The 18,554-nt window shown below is 44.3% G+C and overlaps 1 protein-coding gene across 3 annotated transcripts in view; it reads right to left on the reverse strand.

Moving 5' to 3' along the window:
* XRN1 (5'-3' exoribonuclease 1) overlaps positions 1 to 18,554 on the reverse strand; it is a 100,433-nt gene that overhangs the window by 38,518 nt on the left and 43,361 nt on the right. For 2 of the 3 annotated variants that reach the window (XM_056564798.1, XM_056564797.1), the window contains exons 7-16: positions 18,231 to 18,318; positions 17,980 to 18,148; positions 16,965 to 17,032; positions 14,250 to 14,384; positions 12,597 to 12,660; positions 12,354 to 12,456; positions 10,286 to 10,375; positions 5,957 to 6,113; positions 5,755 to 5,874; positions 4,314 to 4,483 (exon numbers count right to left, since the gene is read on the reverse strand). In XM_056564798.1, the coding sequence (XP_056420773.1) occupies positions 4,314 to 4,483; positions 5,755 to 5,874; positions 5,957 to 6,113; positions 10,286 to 10,375; positions 12,354 to 12,456; positions 12,597 to 12,660; positions 14,250 to 14,384; positions 16,965 to 17,032; positions 17,980 to 18,148; positions 18,231 to 18,318 (1,164 nt within the window). Of the gene's footprint in view, positions 1 to 4,313; positions 4,484 to 5,754; positions 5,875 to 5,956; positions 6,114 to 10,285; positions 10,376 to 12,353; positions 12,457 to 12,596; positions 12,661 to 14,249; positions 14,385 to 16,964; positions 17,033 to 17,979; positions 18,149 to 18,230; positions 18,321 to 18,554 lie in introns of all 3 variants that reach the window. The other variant, XM_056564799.1, reaches the window with a different exon arrangement.

The following is an 18,554-nucleotide window of genomic DNA, read 5'->3' on the forward strand; positions in this document are numbered from 1 at the left end:
CTGTCTCTATTTTTCCGGACTTTTCGGCTGAAGTCCAGAAAAGGCGGGCCAAATTTACTGATAAACGCCGCCTGCGTACTTTAAATGTGATGTATTCCATGTTATACCCTGCACGCCTTTGTGTGGTTACCTTAGGGTCTTACGCATATGTTTGACACCTCAGTGGCAGCTGAGGAATGGCTGGATATGCATGAAGCACAGATTCTGCGCGCCCGTTTCTGAGGTACATCTGCCAGTCCTGATGGCATGTCCGGGACTCATGGTGCTTTCTTACATAATGCTGATAAGTAGTGCTAAGTGTCCTTGTACCAGTGTATTGTGCCTTAATCGCTACTTGGCCTTCTCATGATTTGTTTGTGCAACTGTTTATTGTTCTCTGAGCACTGGTCTATATTGCCAGATGTCTTCCATATGTTTTGCTCTTACTAGTTCGGTCCTGAGCACGGAATGTTGGTGAATTGCCTATTTGTCTTTATGGTATCCGCTCACCCTACCTGAGCTGTTTGTTTGCCCCTAGTGTCGCTAATTGCGACTGTCTGGTTTTTGTCGTTTGTTTGGGGTGTCTGTTTTGCTCCATGTCTCTTCCTCCACTTCGAATGCAGTACTATGTCTTGTCCAATCTGGTTTTCAAGCATGGCGAACCTGGCGTCCACCCCTCCATTCTGTCCTTTATGTTCCTCCGTTTGTACTATGGCTGATACTCTAACTGTGGTGGCGTGGAATGTTATCAATGATCCCACTAAGCGTCTTGCTATTTTTTCTGGTGCTTAAACCCTATCAACCTGCTATATTGTGTCTTTCTGAAACTCACTTGAGCAGTGATACTAAGCATGTGCTGAACAAACCGTGGTTTGGTCACACCTTCCACGCCACCTTTTCATTGCAAGCTCGGGGAGTCAGTGTGCTTATACATAGAAGTATTTTGTTTTCTTGTATTTCTAGTTTAATCGACCCAGAGGGCAGGTTTGTATGCCTCTATAGCACTTTTAATCATACCTTGTGAATATTGGTTGCACTATATGTTCCTCCCCCATACTCGAGTGATGCATTACACATGTGATCTCTTTCCTTTCTTCTCTGCCTGATGCGCCACTCCTAGTGATCGGGGATTTTAATAATTTGCTGAACTCAACCCTCAATAAGTTTCCTGTCAGGGGACAGTCTGGGGCTTCGGGGTCTACAGATCTGGCTAGATTTGTGGAGGAGGTGGGGTGGCCAGAACTATGGAGGAGACTCCATCCTACTGACCTACAATACTCCTGTTATTCTAGCTCATGGCACACTCTCACGCATTGATCTCGCGTTGGGCAACAATTTAATTTTCCCCCTGGTTGGATCGGTGGAGTATCTCCCCCGTAATCTTTCTGACCATTCCCCTATACTTGTACATCTTACATCTCTACTGGAATGCGGGGTTCTCTGTGGCGCCTGAATCCTTTTTGGCTTCAGGTTTTCCCAATAGGCCTTGCGCTCAAATCTGATATGGAAGCCTTTCTTGAGATAAGGGCATATGTGCGGGGCATTTTTATTAGGGATATTTCTACCTGTACATCTAAGAATAGGGTGATTCAAACTTCATTACAGCAACAAGTGCTCTTGGCGGAGCACCAGTTCCTCGGGGACCCCTCCGAACAGAATAAGGAAAACTGGCAATCTCTGCTGACTTTGTTGGCTTCACATTGGTTAAAAATGTCTGACAATAAGCTTTTTTTTTCAGCAGCAGCACTACTTTGAAAGTGGCGAGAGTACGGGTCGCCTGTTGGCTCGTACTATTAGAGATCAGCAGGGGTCGGCATACATTCCTTGCCTCTGTGATAGTGCTGGGATACGGGTCAGGAGGATAGAGATATTCTAAGTGTCTTGGTTTCCTTCTATGAGGAGACCTATTCCTCTAAATTGGCACATCTTGCCGCTATTGACCAGTCCTGAATCCTGCTCCCGACCTTGTAGCAGACTTCGAGGGATCTCCTAGATGAACCTATTACTATGGACGAATTGGAGGATGCACTGGGGGCTTTTCCTTCTGAGAAATCTCCGGGAGTCGACGGCCTCCCTAATGAATATCTTAAACAATATCAGGATGTACTGTTGCCCAGGTTACTAAAGGTCATGCGGGCTGCGGCAGAGGGGGAAGGCTTATCGGGGTCTATGATGGAGGCCATTATAGTGCTGTTATTGAAGCCTGGTAAGGACCCGCTATCTGCGGACTCCTACAGACCAATCTGTATGATAATCCTCGTGCCAGGATCAGAGCTAATGGCCTACTTTCCCATTCCTTTCCTTTAGGGCGTGGTACACGTCAGGGATGCCCCCAATCCCCTTTTCTTTTTGCTATTGCAATAGAACCCCTGGCGGTCTTAATTAGAACATCCCCGGATATTAAAGGCTTCTGTTATGGGAACCTAGATGAACGTATTGCCGTTTATGCTGACGACATACTCCTCTTCCTGGGGGATGCACCGTACTCTCTAGCCCCTTTATTCGCCCTTATTGAATCTTATGGTAGTTATTCTGGCCTTGCTGTTAATTGGGACAAATCAACGCTCCTTCCTCTTCATCCTCTAACCCCGATGCCAGTGCTTCATAGGATTGGTCTCCCTATAGTTTACAGATTTAAATATTTAGGTGTCCATGTTACTGCCCTCCCCTGTGAATATGTTACTCTCAATCTTGCTCTGCTTCTAGTCCATAGTGCTCAGAAGGTAGCTACTTGGCGCAATCTTCCCCTCTCTATGGTTGGTAGGTCAAATTTAATTAAGATGGTTCTCTTGCCCCAGTTCTTGTATATTTTGCATAATACCCCTGTATGGATAACTATGAAATATTTTCTTAGGATCCAAGCCATGTTTAGAGAGCTCATATGGAACGGCAAGTTACCACCTTGAAACGCTACAGCATGGTAAGGAAGCAGGTGGTCTGTCTATTCCGAATCCATGGTTATATTTTTTGGCGTCGCAGGTTCAGCAACTGAAGGGGTGGGTGCAATTTGCTACAATGGGGCGTACAAGTGAATTAGTTTCAAAGTGAATCGGCAATGTGACCCCTATATATTTGCTAGAAATGGCTACACAAATTCGCCCACCTGACCTCCCCCCTACCTTTACTCTTATCCGAAAGGTGTGGATGAAGTTTAAGACCCTTATGCCCATTTTTGTGACGTACTCTCCCTTATGGCATAATCCTTGTCTTTCTGAGCTGTGTTCATTGCCTGATGTTGCCATTTGGGTCAATTTGGGAATTTTATATCTTTCCCAGGTGTATGATGGACCGACGCTGAAGTCATTTGACCAACTGCAGGAAGATTTCAATTTACCACATTCCTTTTTCTATCTTTATCTGCAGCTGCGACATGCCCTTGGTGTGCAGTCTTGGGCTGGTGGCTCGACTGTTGGCTCATCATTGGTAGTAAATGACTTATTTACTCAGACTTCCACTAAGGGAGTTATAGTGCTGTACAGGGAATTGCTGTCCTCTTATGAGGCTTACCCCCTATCTGTTGAGGATAAATGGGGGGCGGATGTGGGTCCCTTATCGGATGAGCAATGGGCACAGATTTTAGCTATGACCCCGCGGCTTGCAGTGTCAGAGGCTCACCGGGTGTCCAAAATTCTCCTGCTACTACATTGGGTGTATCGCACTCCCACATTCCTGCATAAGATTCCTGCTGTCCCCGATGCTCCTTGCGTGATGCCCATCTGCTTCATGTGATGTGGGACTGTGCTCCTCTTACCTCATTTTGGACTGACGTAGGGCAATTGATCAGGAGAGTGTATGGCTGTCCGCTACGATTATCTGCCTTGACGTGTATCCTGGGTTACTTGGATGGGCTAGTATGGTGTTTTTCTGTGAGAGTGTTAGTATTGTTAGTATACATTTAAAATGGAGACACCTGTCCGTTTAGTTCTATTGGTGTCCTTAGGAGGCTGATGGCATAGAATACATAGGTGAGCACAGAGCAGTTAGCACTCTTCTTCCTGTTCAAGCTGCACAGACTGGCATGATGGCATTGCCCTGCTGTGTCCAGCAGTAGGGTATAGTAGCTTCGCGGAAACAAGACGAATATTACTTTTTCCCCCCAATTATATTCCATAACCATTATACTGTGTGGAACACTAGCATTATCTTGTGCATATTTGTAGGACACAAAGAACAACATTGGCCAAGATACACAGATATTCTGCAAACTAAAACGCCATAAACTGCCTATTAGTGGTCTTAAAATTCATTATTACAACGTGTTACTATGTTATGTAACAAGTTGTGCAAAACCGTTGTATAAGTGATCTGACACCCTACTTTGTTAATATCTTTACCTTGCATGACAACACTCAATGCTTTGAAACTTCTCTGGCCATGGCGAGTTGTATTTGAAGTTAGTCTCCTTGTCATACCAGTACATCAAGCACTCACTATGCCGGTTCCTCTTTTCTTCTTGCTCCATCAAGCGTTTATTGCAGGGCTCCATGGCTTCCAGCAACCGAGTCTACAAGTACATAAATACATAATTTTGTGCCCAGATACACATCCAACTTTATCTGTCCCTTAGCTATACTGAAGATTCTATATACAGGATAAATCTGTCTACATTCAACAAAAATGACTGATTACCCCTTCCCTTTCCAAAGGATAAATATGGCACTCTCCTTAATTCTTTGGTGCACACGTAGATTCCCAACCCGTCTTAGAAGACTTGGCACTCAAATACATGTAGTAAGAAGAATTTATTTCAAGCAATCAAATATACAGATACTGACGTTTTGGTCCGATATTAGGACCTTTCTCAGAGTTTGAGAGGTCTGGAGCATGAGAAACTGCTAGGTGCCGGGAGCGTGGTGCGAGGTAGCGCAATCTATGATTGCTGAAGCATGTGACCCTTCCCTGTCCAGTTAGCCTTATGGGGGTTATCCTCAAATAAAAGGGGCACTGTCAAAAACTTTTTATACGTTGTATATCTTGACAAAACATTAACCTTACTAATATACTTTATAAAATGAATATCTCCCCTATTTATAGAAATCAAGGCTTATAGGAAAAAAAAAAAAAAGACCACTAGGGGTCCCCATACAACCCAGAACATAATCAAGTCTGGCGGCAGCATCATCTTTGTCGCAGATGACGCACAGGTGTGGACAAAGCCTAGTAAGTGAGGTCTGAAATCAGAGAAGAGGGTGTTACAGAGCAGCCTGCAGTGATTGGATGAAGAGACCCAGCACAGAACAGCAGACTCAGGGAGGAAGTGAATGCGAGAGGGCTCAGTGCTTGTATCTGAGCATACAGGACAAAAAATCTCTTACAAAGAAGATCCGCAAATGTATTTAGATATTACCTCTATTTACAAACAGTGCAGAATATTCGTGAAAAAGAATTCCAGGACCAAAAGAACCGATGGTATTTAGAAATTCTGACTGAAGATTATTCCCATCACAAAATCAATGGTATCTTACTAACACATGCCATCACTCTGATCAGTGGGGTTCTATTCCTGGGACACCCACCAACTGTGAAACTGAAGAGGCCCTGCTGGTTTAGCTCTGAGGCCCCTTTACAGTAATTCCCTGTACAGCAGCACTCCAGACATGCTTTGCACAGGGAATGGCTGCCAGCTACACAAGTAAAATATCAATCAATCATCATCATCCATTGGGGAAGCACCTTGCACCTAGACAACAGTCTTTATGGAATGGTGTTTTACAAGAACTGCCAACTATAACCTACTGTCTATAGAGCGCTTTGATCTGCAGTACGATTACTTGCCTCATCAATAAATGGAATAAGCACCACAGCTTCCCATTCTTGCTGCTTCCCATTTAGGTCAGTTTTAAAATCTTGCGGGTAGTAATCAATGATCGGAGAGTCTTCACTGGTCATTAAAAACTATAAGAGAGGGTGATATGTCAGTGTAAATATAACACAATGGCAGGATATGAACACTTTCAGTAGAGCTCCTTATGGTTACCTGATAAGCCTGAGGCAGCAAATCTTTACTAGCAGCAGGAAGGACAGCAAGCAGCTGTTCAAATGGCATGAAGGGTTTCCCCAAGTCAAACTTCAACTTCAATTGGCTGATATTACAAATATCAGAGAGATACGGTGCATAATGGTAGGGGTAATACCTGAAATCCAAATCAGACACCTCATTACAACAAAGAATTAAGGAGTTATTGAGTATACAGACATATGCAGAGTTTAAATGAGCACTTTTTCTAGAATTCACGTCTTATGAAAAAAATAAAAATAAAATAAAGATCACTAGGGGTCCTCATACAATCCAGAACATAATCCTGTCCGGCTGCAGCATCATCCTTGTCCTGTGGTGTTCTTTTCCAGGAGGGTGGGGGCTAGTCTTAGTGAGGACTTTGCACAAAGACAAGGTGGATATGAGAATGACGTCTTTCTCTCACTCCCTACATGTAAGTAACAGCTGAAAAGAGGGAAACTGCTCTATATAGCTAATGATATTTAGACAGCTAAATGGGTTGGTAAGAGGGAAAGGATGGGCTATGGTTTTAGTTCCCCGGAGTACCCCTTTAAGATTTTCGAACAGCAGGCTATGAAAGGTTAGATAGTCACAAGCTTCCTAGAACTTGCTGTAAAGGTTTTCCAAGGATTAATGAAAACATGGAACCCTCTTTCCACAAGCTTTAAAGCAAGTGACGTCTGAGAACATATAACACTGGGCCATCCTTAAGTGATTTAAATCTTTCCTGGCAAGTCACCACTACTAAACTTCTATAATGTACTTAACATAATCGTCTTTTACTTCAAAGCAACTTATTCTGCATGATATATTGTGAGAGCAGGCGAGTATCCCCCTCTAAAACCGAAATGCAATTTAGAAACAAGGAAATGTAATCTCCCAATGGCTGCAAGAGAGAAATGTTAAAAGATAATGGCACAGACATGAAAAGAATAGTCGTCTCGGGAGAAGTCTGGCCTACTTTGCAGCAGTCTAGAAATATTTGGAGACAGCGATCCGTTCCCATCTCTATTATACAAAACATATGAATGCATCCAAATACCTTTAACCCCTTCATGACCCAGCCCATTTTCACCTTCAGGACCTGGGCATTTTTTGAACATCTGACCACTGTCACTTTAAACATTAATATCTCTGGAATGCTTTTACTTATCATTCTGATTCCGAGATTGTTTTTTCGTGACATATTCTACTTTATGATATTGGTAAAAATTTCACTGATATTTGCATCCTTTCTTGGTAAAAAATCTAAAAATTTCATGAAAATTTTGAAAATTTTGCATTTTTCTAACTTTGAAAGTCTCTGCTTGAAAGGAAAATGGATATTCCAAATAAATTACATATTGATTCACACATACAATATGTCTACTTTGTGTTTGCATAAAAAAATTGACAAGTTTTTACTTTTGGAAGACACCAGAGGGCTTCAAAGTTCCGCAGCAATTTTCCAATTTTTTTCAAGATTTTCAAAATCGTAATTTTTCAGGGCCCAGTTCAGGTTGGAAGTGGATTTTAAGGGTCTTCATATTAGAAATTCCCCATAAATGACCCCATTATAAAAACTGCACCCCCCAAAGTATTCAAAATGACATTCAGTAAGTGTTTTAACCCTTTAGGTGTTTCACAGGAATAGCATTTTTTACACTCGCATTTTCTTGTAGACCCAATTTTTGGATTTTTACAAGGGGTAAAAGGAGAGAAATCACCCTAAAATTTGTAACCCAATTTCTCTCGAGTAAGGAAATACCTCATATGCGTATGTAAAGTGTTCGGCGGGCGCAGTAGAGGGCTCAGAAGGGAAGGAGCGACAATGGGATTTTGGAGAGTGAGTTTTTCTGAAAGGGTTTTTGGGGGCATGTCCCATTTAGGAAGCCCCTATGGTGCCAGAACAGTGGACCTCCCCACATGTGACCCCATTTTGGAAACTATACCCCTCATGGAATTTAATAAGGGGTGCAGTGAGCATTTACACCCCACTGGCGTTTGACAGATATTTGAAACAGTGGACTGTGCAAATCAAAAATTTCATTTTTCATTTTCACAGACCACTGTTCCAAAAATCTGTCATACACCAGTGGGGTGTAAATGCTCACTGCACCCCTTATTACATTCCGTGAGGGGTGTAGTTTCCAAAATGGGGTCACATATGGATATTTATTGTTTTGCGTTTGTCAGAACTGCTGTAACAATCAGTCACCCCTGTGCAAATCGCCTCAAATGTACATGGTGCACTCTCCCTTCTGGGCCTTGTTGTGCGCCCCCAGAGCACTTTGCGCCCACATATGGGGTATCGCCGTACTCGGGAGAAATTGCATTACAAATTTAGAGGGTCTTTTTTCCCTTTTACCTCTTGTGAAAATGAAAAGTATAGGGCAACACCAGCATGTCAGTGTAAAAAATTTTTTTTTTACACTAACATGCTGGTGTAGACCCCAACTTCATCTTTTCATAAGGGGTTAAAGAAGAAAAATCCCCCCAAAATTTGTAAGGCAATTTCTCCCGAGTACGGCGATACCCCATATGTGTCCCAAAACTGTTGCCCTGAAATACGACAGGGCTCCAAAGTGAGAGCGCCATGCGCATTTGAGGCCTAAATTAGGTATTTGCATAGGGGTGGACATAGGGGTATTCTACGCCAGTGATTCCCAAACAGGGTGCCTCCAGCTGTTGCAAAACTCCCAGCATGCCTGGACAGTCAATGGCTGTTCGGCAATACTGGGAGTTATTATTTTGCAACAGCTGGAGGCTCCGTTTTGGAAACAGTAGCGTACCAGACATTTTTCATTTTTTTGGGGAGGGGGGGCTGTGTAGGGATATGTGTATATGTAGTGTTTTTTACTTTTTATTTTAGGTTCGTGTTAATGTAGTGTAGTGTTTTTAGGGTACAGTCACATGGGCAGAGGTTCACAGCAAGTTTGCCGCTGGAAGTTTGAGCTGCAGTGCAAAATTTGCGCCATCTCAAACTTGCAGCACTCCTGTAAACCTCCGCCCATGTGAGTGTACCCTGTACATTCACATTGGGGGGAGGGGGCAAACATCCAGCTGTTGCAAACTCCGAGCATGCCCTTTGGCTGTCCGTGCATGCTGGGAGTTGTAGTTTTGCAACAGCTGGAGGCACACTGGTTTGGAAACACTAAGTTAAGTAATAAACTTTCAAGTGTTTTGCAACCAAACTTAGTGTTTCCAAACCAGTGTGCCTCCAGCTGTTGCAAAACTACAACTCCCAGCATGCATGGTCTGTCAGTGCATGCTGGGAGTTATAGTTTTGCAAAAATTGCAACAGCTGGAGGCACTGAGGTAGGAAACGGACAATGTTTCCCAACTAGTGTGCCTCCAGTTGTTGCAAAACTACAACTCCCAGCATGCCCAGACTGCCCAGGCATGCTGGAAGTTGTAGTTAGGCAATATCTGAAGGATCAGATGTTGCCGAACTACAACTTCCAGCATGCTTGGGCAGTCTGGGCATGCTGGGAGTTGTAGTTTTGCAACATCTGGAGGTCCACAGTTTGGAGACCACTGTATAATGGTCTCCAATCTGTGCTCTTCCAGATGTTAGAGAACTACAACTCCCAGCATGCCTGGACAGACTGAGCATGCTGCGATTTGTAGTTTTGCAACATCTGGAAGAGCACAGATTGGAGACCATTATACAGTGGTCTCCAAACTGAGGACCTCCAGATGTTGCAAAACTACAACTCCCAGCATGCCCAGAAAGCCAAAGGCTGTCTGGGCATGCTGGGAGTTGTAGTTTTGAAACTCCCAGAGGCAGCAGTGAGATCGCTTTACGGCGATCTCACTGCTGCCAATGAAGATGCCGCACTGCTGCCGGAAACTCCCCTCCGGGACGCAGCACCGCCGGGACCGCCTGGAGGACGTCACTCGCGCCGGGACCACTCGGGACACCGCATGGCCGGGTAAGTGACGCCGGGGGACGGGTCAGGGACACTTAGCAGAGCGGGGTGTGTCCCGATCCCCGTGATCGGGACTCACACACCGCGCTGCTAAGTATTCTGATAGCGAAACGCTGCTATCAGCTAGTCAGATTTGACCAGCTGATAGCAGCGATCGCTGGGGGGGGGGGGGGGGGATGAAACCCCCCGTGGTCGCATGGTAAGATGGCTGGCTATCAGTGATAGACACCATCTTTCCGGGCGCTGCGGGATGCCGCGAGTAGCGGCAAAAATGTTCATGACGTACCTGTATGTCATGGGTCGGGAACACCTTGCCACCCATGACGTACAGGTATGTCATAGGTCGGGAAGGGGTTAATATCACACTAAAAATATTACAGAGAAGAAGAACACTCACCAACTCCAGGACTGGACCCCATGGTAGTAATAGTGCAAAATCCACTGTATGGCCTGAACATAACACTCAGCTTGATTCGCCAGAAACTCACTTGTAAGAAGAAAGTGCAAATGGAAAAAACAATTGAAAACAATTAAATAAATCGTTACAAAGTGTACACGCATCTTCATGCGACCATCTGCACACTAGCATTAAAGGACAAGTCTCATGCTCAAAAACGTAGGGGGTCAGAGTGCTGTGGGCCCCCCGCGATCTCCAGGGGGGGCTATAACATTGCATGAACTGATCTTTACCACTGATTGATGCATCTCCATAGGAATGCATCAATCAGTGTTTTCGGCGATTGAGTGCTCAAGCCTGGATCTCAGGCTTGAAGCATTCATTCGGTGATCGGACTGCAGGAATGAAGGTAAGAGACCTTCCTCCTGAAGTACAGCTGTTCGGGATGCCTCGATTATACCGCAGCGATCCCAAACAGCTCCCTGAGCTAACCGGCACATTTTACTTTCACTTTTAGCCGCGCGGCTCAGCTTTGAGCGCGGCTAAAGGGTTAATAGGGCGTGGCACTGCGATCAGTGCCGCGCGCTATTAGCGGCGGGTCCCGGCTTCACTACGACGCCGGGCCCGCCGTGATATGATGCGGGGTTACCGTGTAACCCCGCGTTATATCACGGGAGCGGGACTAGGGGCGTAAGTTTACGCCTTGGTCCCTAACAGGTTAAAGGGGTACTCCGGTGGAAAACAATTATTTTTAAAAATCAACTGGTGCCAAGAGGTAATTTACTAATCTGTTTACCTTTTATTTAAAACTCTCAATCCTTCCAGTACATATCAGCTGCTCTATACTACAGTGGAAGTTCTTTTTGAATTTATTTTCTGTCTGAACACAGTGCTTTCTGCTGACACCTCTGCCCATGTCAGGAACTGTCCAGAACAGGAGAGGTTTCCTATGGGGAATTGTCCCTGCTCTGGACAGTCCCTGACATGGACAGAGGTGTCAGCAGAAAGCACTGTGTTCAGACAAAAGAAAATAACTTTCTCTGCAGCATACAGCAGGGCCCTACTGTAAGAAAAAAATAAAATCCAGCGCTGCGTGTCCTCTCTTCTGCGCTTCTCTCCTCCAGTCTGTGCTCTGGCGCATGATGACGATGTCACTCATGTGCCGGAACACAGACCAGAGCGCAGAAGAAAGACGCTTTGGGATTTGTGGCTGTCTGCAAACACTGGGGGCGGCCAAAAGAGTGATTGATGTGCTTACAGTGCTTACAGTGGCCAAAATTCCGGATGTGCCAGTAAAATATCAGCGGGTGGCAACCCTATATGTGCCCCAGGTGCCAAGTTATGTATGTGTTAACTGTATATGCATTTTCTTCAGAGTGGATTGTTCCCTTTTTAGATTTTCATGCCCCTGGAGGTTCAGCAATCCTCTGCATTATATATTACTGTCTCCAACCTTTTCCATCTTCCTGTTCGGCTCGAGACAACAGCTGATCACAGGGGGCTTGGCTTCTGCTCGCCTTGTCCGACAAGCGAGTCCCTTGATATTATGTGAAGCCCATCTGTACGTCCCGCCATGCCTGCATTAAACATGTCCCTGCTATCTTCATACTGTGGTGAGATCATGTGACAGTGAAGGACGCGTTCAACACAGGCATGTCGGGACATACAAATGGGCTGCGCACTTCATTAGGGGGTGGCTTGTCAGGCAAGATGAGCAGAAGCCAAGCCCCATGTGATTAGCTGTTGTCTAGAGCCACACAGGAAGATGGAAAAGGTTCAAGACAACAGTAATTTATAGTTAAAGGGGTACTCTGCTGCTCAGCGTTTGGAACAGTTTGTTCCAATCGCTGAGCAGCTGAGTACCTCTTTAAGAGGAATGCTAACCTCTGGGGGCATGAAAATACAAAAAGGGGACCATCCACCCTTGACAGGCAATACATATACATTTAACACATACATAAATTGGCATCAAGGGTACATACCTTTAATGTACAAAAAAAAGCTTAAAACCCCTTTAAATGCACCCTTAGTATGTCAAGATTCTTAAGTTTAGATAGAAGATACTCACTCTGACACAACCTCCACTCCCATTTTTGTCATGTAATATGATCTCTTATACTGTCGAAACTCTGTCTCAAAAAGATCATCATCATCTGGGTCTTCATCTAAACCTGAAACAGACGGACATATGAGCACGAAGAATATGCAAGTACACCAGTCAGAGGAGAGGGGAAAACACTGGCAGACAATTATTTCCATGCACATAGGAAAAGTCTTGATAAATCTAGCCTAACAGGAGAAACTGACTTACATTTAGCACCATCATTTTCTTCATCTTTTTCTAAAGCACCTAAGCAAAGTGCATCATTGAACTCCTGGCAAAAACAAAATAGGAGAATCATTTCCATAAAAGTTCTGCTTCTAAATGTCTATAGTTTGTACACTTGTGATGAAGATCTGAATGAACACTGGGATGTACAATACACCACTGGTAACGTTCACTAGGATACATAGCTAACTACTTTTTGCAAACACTAAAGGTACGTTAACACATACATACTCCGCTGGGGGTTTTCTGCTGCAGAATTCCCCAAGCGCATTTAGTTGCTACCTCTTGACTTCTATGTCTTATGTTTTTTTTACCCCTACTTACCTGGGGGTAGGTCATGTGTACTTCACCTATACAGTGACCCCCCGACCTATGATGGCCCCAACATACGATCATTTCAACATACGATGGTCTCTCAGAGGCCATTGCATGTTGAAGGCTGCATCAACATACGATGCTTTTGTATGTCGGGGCTAGAGATGAGCGAACTTACAGTAAATTCGATTTGTCACGAACTTCTCGGCTCGGCAGTTGATGACTTATGCATAAATTAGTTCAGCTTTCCGGTGCTCCGGTGGGCTGGAAAAGGTGGACTGTATCCACCTTTTCCAGCCCACGGGAGCACCTGAAAGCTGAACTAATTTATGCAGGATAAGTCATCAACTGCCGAGCCAAGAAGTTTGTGACGAATCGAATTTACTGTAAGTTTGCTCATCTCTAGTAGGGCCATCGCATAAACCGCTATCCGGCAGCGCAGACTGCTCCAGCTGCCACCGGATAGCCGTTTACGGTGCCCCGCGTGGTCCGCTGACAATCACTTACCTGTCCTCGTGGCTCCGGCGCATCCTCTTTGGGATCCCTGCATCGACGTAGTCACATTGCTGCGCACGCCGTCCCATCATCCAATAGGAGCGGCGTGGGTAGCGACGTGATGACTGAGAGCGAGGATGCCAGGGAAGCAGAGGCCTTGCCGGAGCGTCGAGGAAACCCCGGGGACGCGGCGACAGCGATTGAAGGAGACATCCAGGGAAGCGGTGATGGTCCGGAGCGGCGGGGACAGGCGATTACAACTTCCTATACCAGTGGTCTTCAACCTGCGTACCTCCAGATGTTGCAAAACTACAACTCCCAGCATGCCCGGACAGCTGTTGGCTGTCTGGGAATGCTGGGTGTTGTAGTTTTGCAACATCTGGAGGTCCGCAGGTTGTAGACCATTGTCCTATACTTTACATTGCACGGATCCCTCAACATACGATGGTCCATTTGGAACGGATTACCATCATATGTTGAGGGACAACTGTATTTATCAAACCGGTGCACATCCTTGATAAAAAGCAAAGTAGCTTAAAAATGTTGTGACCATTTAAAAAAGGTTGCAGTTGATAAATCACTGACCACTGCAAGAAACTATTCATGTCACAATACATTTAAGTTGTTTTCTTGACTGAAATGCACATCCCCCTATATTTAGCAAAAAATAAATAAAAATAGGGGTAAAACCAAATTCCACCCTAGCTGATCAATATCTTAAGCCATTATTGGTTTCACAGTTTCATAATAAGATTGTGAGATTGGCGAACAAGGAAATGACCACTAATGGTTGTGTTTAATAACTTTGGTACAATCCCAACCCACCTTGCTCCTTTTTTTCTTACAGTTTTGAGCTTCTTCAGCAGCTTGGCCTGCAGCTTCATTGAGGTATTTATTGCCAACTTTGCTTTCAAACCATTTTAGGTCAACAAAGATTTCATTGAAATGCTCCCGGTCAAACTGAAAAAATAAAAATAAAACAAAATGTTAAGGCGACAGGTGTAAACTGTATGAGGAATAGTAACTACTGACATTGGTTTAATAAGAATTCAGAACAAATCGTGTATAGTGTACGTTTTCCTCTTTGAGAGTGACGTGGCTCATCTCACCAGGGCTGTGGAGTCGGTAGATAAATGTTCCGACCCCGGAGTTTTCTGTACTTCCAACTCCGACTCCCCGACTTAGACTCCTCTGTATTAATATGCGAATGTATTTTATACATTCCTTGAAGGAAAGAAAGGTAACATACCTGTCATTAACACAGGACTACTGGCTGGGAAGCCAACAGTCTACTGTATTGAACAGTTTGTGTGCTGATCTGCTGCTGAAGATAGGGCAGTGGGAGGATCAAGGAAGGGGCATTTATTATAAAACATGATTTCCCTAGTAGAATCCCATAGTCATGTTTAAAGGGGTACTCCGCCCCTAGACATCTTATCCCCGGGGTCACGCTGCTGGCGACCCCCGGGATCGCCGCTGCGGCACCGCGTTTTCATTACTACACAGAGCGAGTTCGGGGGACGGATACAGAGCGATACAGTGGACGGAGCAGCGTAATGTCGTAGCTCCGCCCCTCGTGACATCACGGTCCGCCCCCTTAATGCAAGTCTATGGCAGGGGGCGTGAAGACCGCCACGCCCCCTCCCATAGACTTGTATTGAGGGGGCTGGCCGTGACATCACGAGGGGCAGAGCCATGACGTAACAGTGCTCCAACCCCTGTATCGCCCGTCATTACGCACAGAGCGAACTTGCTCTGTGCAGTAATGTTAGCGCGGTGCCGCAGCGGCAATCCCAGGGGTCCCCAGCAGCAGGACCCCGGCGATCTGACATCCTATCCCCTATCCTTTGGATAGGGGATAAGATGTCTAGGTGCGGAGTATCCCTTTAAGCTAACAATCTAGTTTACAAGTTTTTATAGCCTTAGCTGAATGGCAGCAGTTTTTCCAATGGTTTACAGCTTCAGTTTTGAACTATTGACCCTCCATTCCCTTCACTTATATAAGTGTCTCTAATCCTGCAAAAAACATATTTCCTTAACCCCTTATCAGTGAGAGGCTAGGTTACCCATGGGTTCCCTGTAACAGCAGAACACAACACTATGGAAAGTATAAGTATTGCCGCTCCTAATTGTGCATTGTGTGCCATATAGTAAAGCACATGAAAAGCATACTTCTTCATGGTCACTTAACATGTTTGTTTTGCGGTTACGTGAGGCACTGCATGCATTGGTCTTTAGTCTTAAAGTAGAGAAGTCATTAATTATAACTTTTTGTGAATTGGGACATTTAAACTTGCTTTTTGTTTCCAATCTAAATTTAGTAGGAGTCGGTGCATTGTTTGCCGACTCCGACTAAGACTACAGGTACCCAAAATTTCGTCTGACTCTGACTCCACAGCCCTGCATCTCACCACAGACCATACCTTGAAGATAAGGTTCCAGCTGCTAATTTCCTCTGCAGCAGTCGTCAGAGGGGACATTTGTTGTAATACACTGGGTCCACCCGAGTGGTGAGGAGTGCTACAGAATTTTCATTGGAATTCCGCTTGGAAATTTTTGTGCAGCAGAATCCTTTTGCCGGCAATAGTATTCTGTATCACAGTGCACACTACAGAATTTCAGCAGTTGCACTCGGAATCTCTGGATGCGGATCAAAGTCCCATTGATGTCAATGAAAGGTCCTGATGAAAATTATTTTTTGATTCAAGAATGGACATGCCAATTCTTGAAGCAGAAAATACTCCTCATCAGGACCTCCCATTGACCTCAATGAGGGATTGATTCCAGACAGAATTTCCACATGGAAATAGGTTTCAAACTACTTGTATGCAATGGTTTTTTGTATTTAGAAAAAGGCTAGGTTTACACAACTGTAAACGTGCGAATGTCTGGAAAACAAAGGCGGATATTTGGCACATTTGAACAATCCAGCGGGTGCTAGGAACGCTGATCAATGAGTCTTATCATAGACGGTAATGCATTTCCAAGAGGAATTTGCAGAAAGAATAGACAAGTCTGCGCTTTTTGCAGACACCAGAATTGGGATTACCGCAGCAGAAACATCTGTGTAGCAGTACACCATGAAATCAATGGGACCCTGCTGCAGCGGAAAGTCTGTGTGGAATATTCCTGCGGACATTTCACTGTGTGAACATAGCCGGAAAGGAAATTCTGCAAAGAAATTCTGCCTTAGCCTTAGGGTCTCTCCATTGAAATGAAAAATACTGAAATGATGCCTGAGCAGGTTTATTGAAATTATTCAGTAATACAAAAAAAAGAGCTAACTTTTTCAAAAACAGCACCACACCTATCCCCAGATTGTATATGGTATTACAACTAGGATCCATTCAATGCAAAAGAATTAAACTGCAATACCACACACACAACCTGAGGACAGGTGTGGTGGTGTTTTTTGGGAAAAAAAAATATTTGTTTTTCTATTCCTAGATAACCCCTTTAATAATCCCACATGAATTTCAAACATCTACATTGTAATATTAATTCTCTCAAAGCCAAAAGAAGAACATAAAACCAACTCACAGCTGAAAGTTTAGCAAGATATTTTTCAAAGTGTACCAAGTTCAAATATCCATTCTCATTTATGTAGCCTAAAAAAACAAAAAGGAACATAACAATAAATAATAAAATAAAAGTATAAAACATTACAAAACCAAGTAATGAAACATAAAACTTTAAAGGCAACCTGTCAGATGATTTAATATAGTGTAAATTAGTCACAGCACCAAGAAGAGATTAAAAGAAAAGTATTTGTGTTTTTTTATTTATATATAGGCAGATGAGATGCAAGTGACCACAGGGCAATGTCCTTTGCCTCAAGTGCCCATGATTTCTAGCCACTACAGCACACAAGCTGTCAAACTAATGCAGAAAGAGTAGGAGACAGGGTGCGTCAGGGGATGAAAGAGCTGGGCACATAAAGGGGTAATCCAGTACTGAACAATTTATCACCTACCCACAGGAAAGAGATAAGTTGTCTGATTGTGGGGGGTCCAACCGCAATCTCCTACCCGCTGCCCTGGCTCTCCCCATGGTCAGAGTGTTTGTACCCCCGGCTCTCCCATAGAGTTACATAGAGAAAGAGTGGCAGCCACAACTCTGTGTGGTGGTTGAGACAGTTCCATGAACTTGGGCAGCTGGGGCGCCGGGCATGAGATTGTGGGGTGCCAGCGGTCAGACCCCCCCCATGATCAGACACTTATCCCCTGTCCTGCGCATAAGGGATAAGTTGTTCAGTACTAGAGTAACCCTTTAAAGGGAATTGGCCCTGCCCTGTGGACACTTACTACTGACCTGCAGATATGACAAAAAAATAAATAAATGCAAATTGCAAAAGAAGTTTGCAGCTCTAAAGCAATGCTTGGGAAGAGGCTTTATAACCTCTACTCGCTGCTTTAATTATGTACACCAGTGTTTTCAAACCAGGGTGCCTCCATCTGTTGCAAAACTACAATCTCCAGCAAGCCTGGACAGCCTATGGCAGCAAAAGAGTTAAACTGATAACTATAATGTGTGATATATTGGTTTAAGAACATACCTCCTAGCTCTGGTAAGACACTCATGTACGTTCTATACAGTAGAGGCAGTGCATCATGGTTAATGTGCAAATGAGGTAGATGAGGAATAAAATCATTGCCCACAAGAAATCCCATTAAAATCCAGTCATCAATTATTCTCTCTATATCATATTCGAATAAGATCTTTTCCTGAAAGAAAATAACATTTCCATGAATTGCATTCCTTAAGAGAGCATTAAAAGAGGAGCACATTTAAATGGATGAAATGTACCTTTAAAGATGAAAATTCATAGTCGATGTACTCTCTCATTAGCGACAAGTGGAGAAGATGAAAAGTGGTTTCCTCTGGTGCAGAAACTCTGAAACATCACAAAGCATGCAGGTTTATATTCAGAATAGGCATCCTAGGGCTTCCAACTAAAACCAGTGTTTTATGAGTAAAGGATCGGGCAATTCAAAAAGGAGATTTTGTATACTTCCTGTAAAATCGCTTTCTCGAAGGATCCATTGGGGGACACAGACCTTGGGTATATGCTGCTGTCTCTAGGAAGCTTGACACTATGGTAACCAAAAAGTCGGCTCCTCCCAGCAGTAT

The sequence above is a fragment of the Hyla sarda genome, chromosome 3, assembly GCF_029499605.1.
Source record: "Hyla sarda isolate aHylSar1 chromosome 3, aHylSar1.hap1, whole genome shotgun sequence".
NCBI classification, from domain to species: Eukaryota; Metazoa; Chordata; class Amphibia; order Anura; family Hylidae; genus Hyla; species Hyla sarda.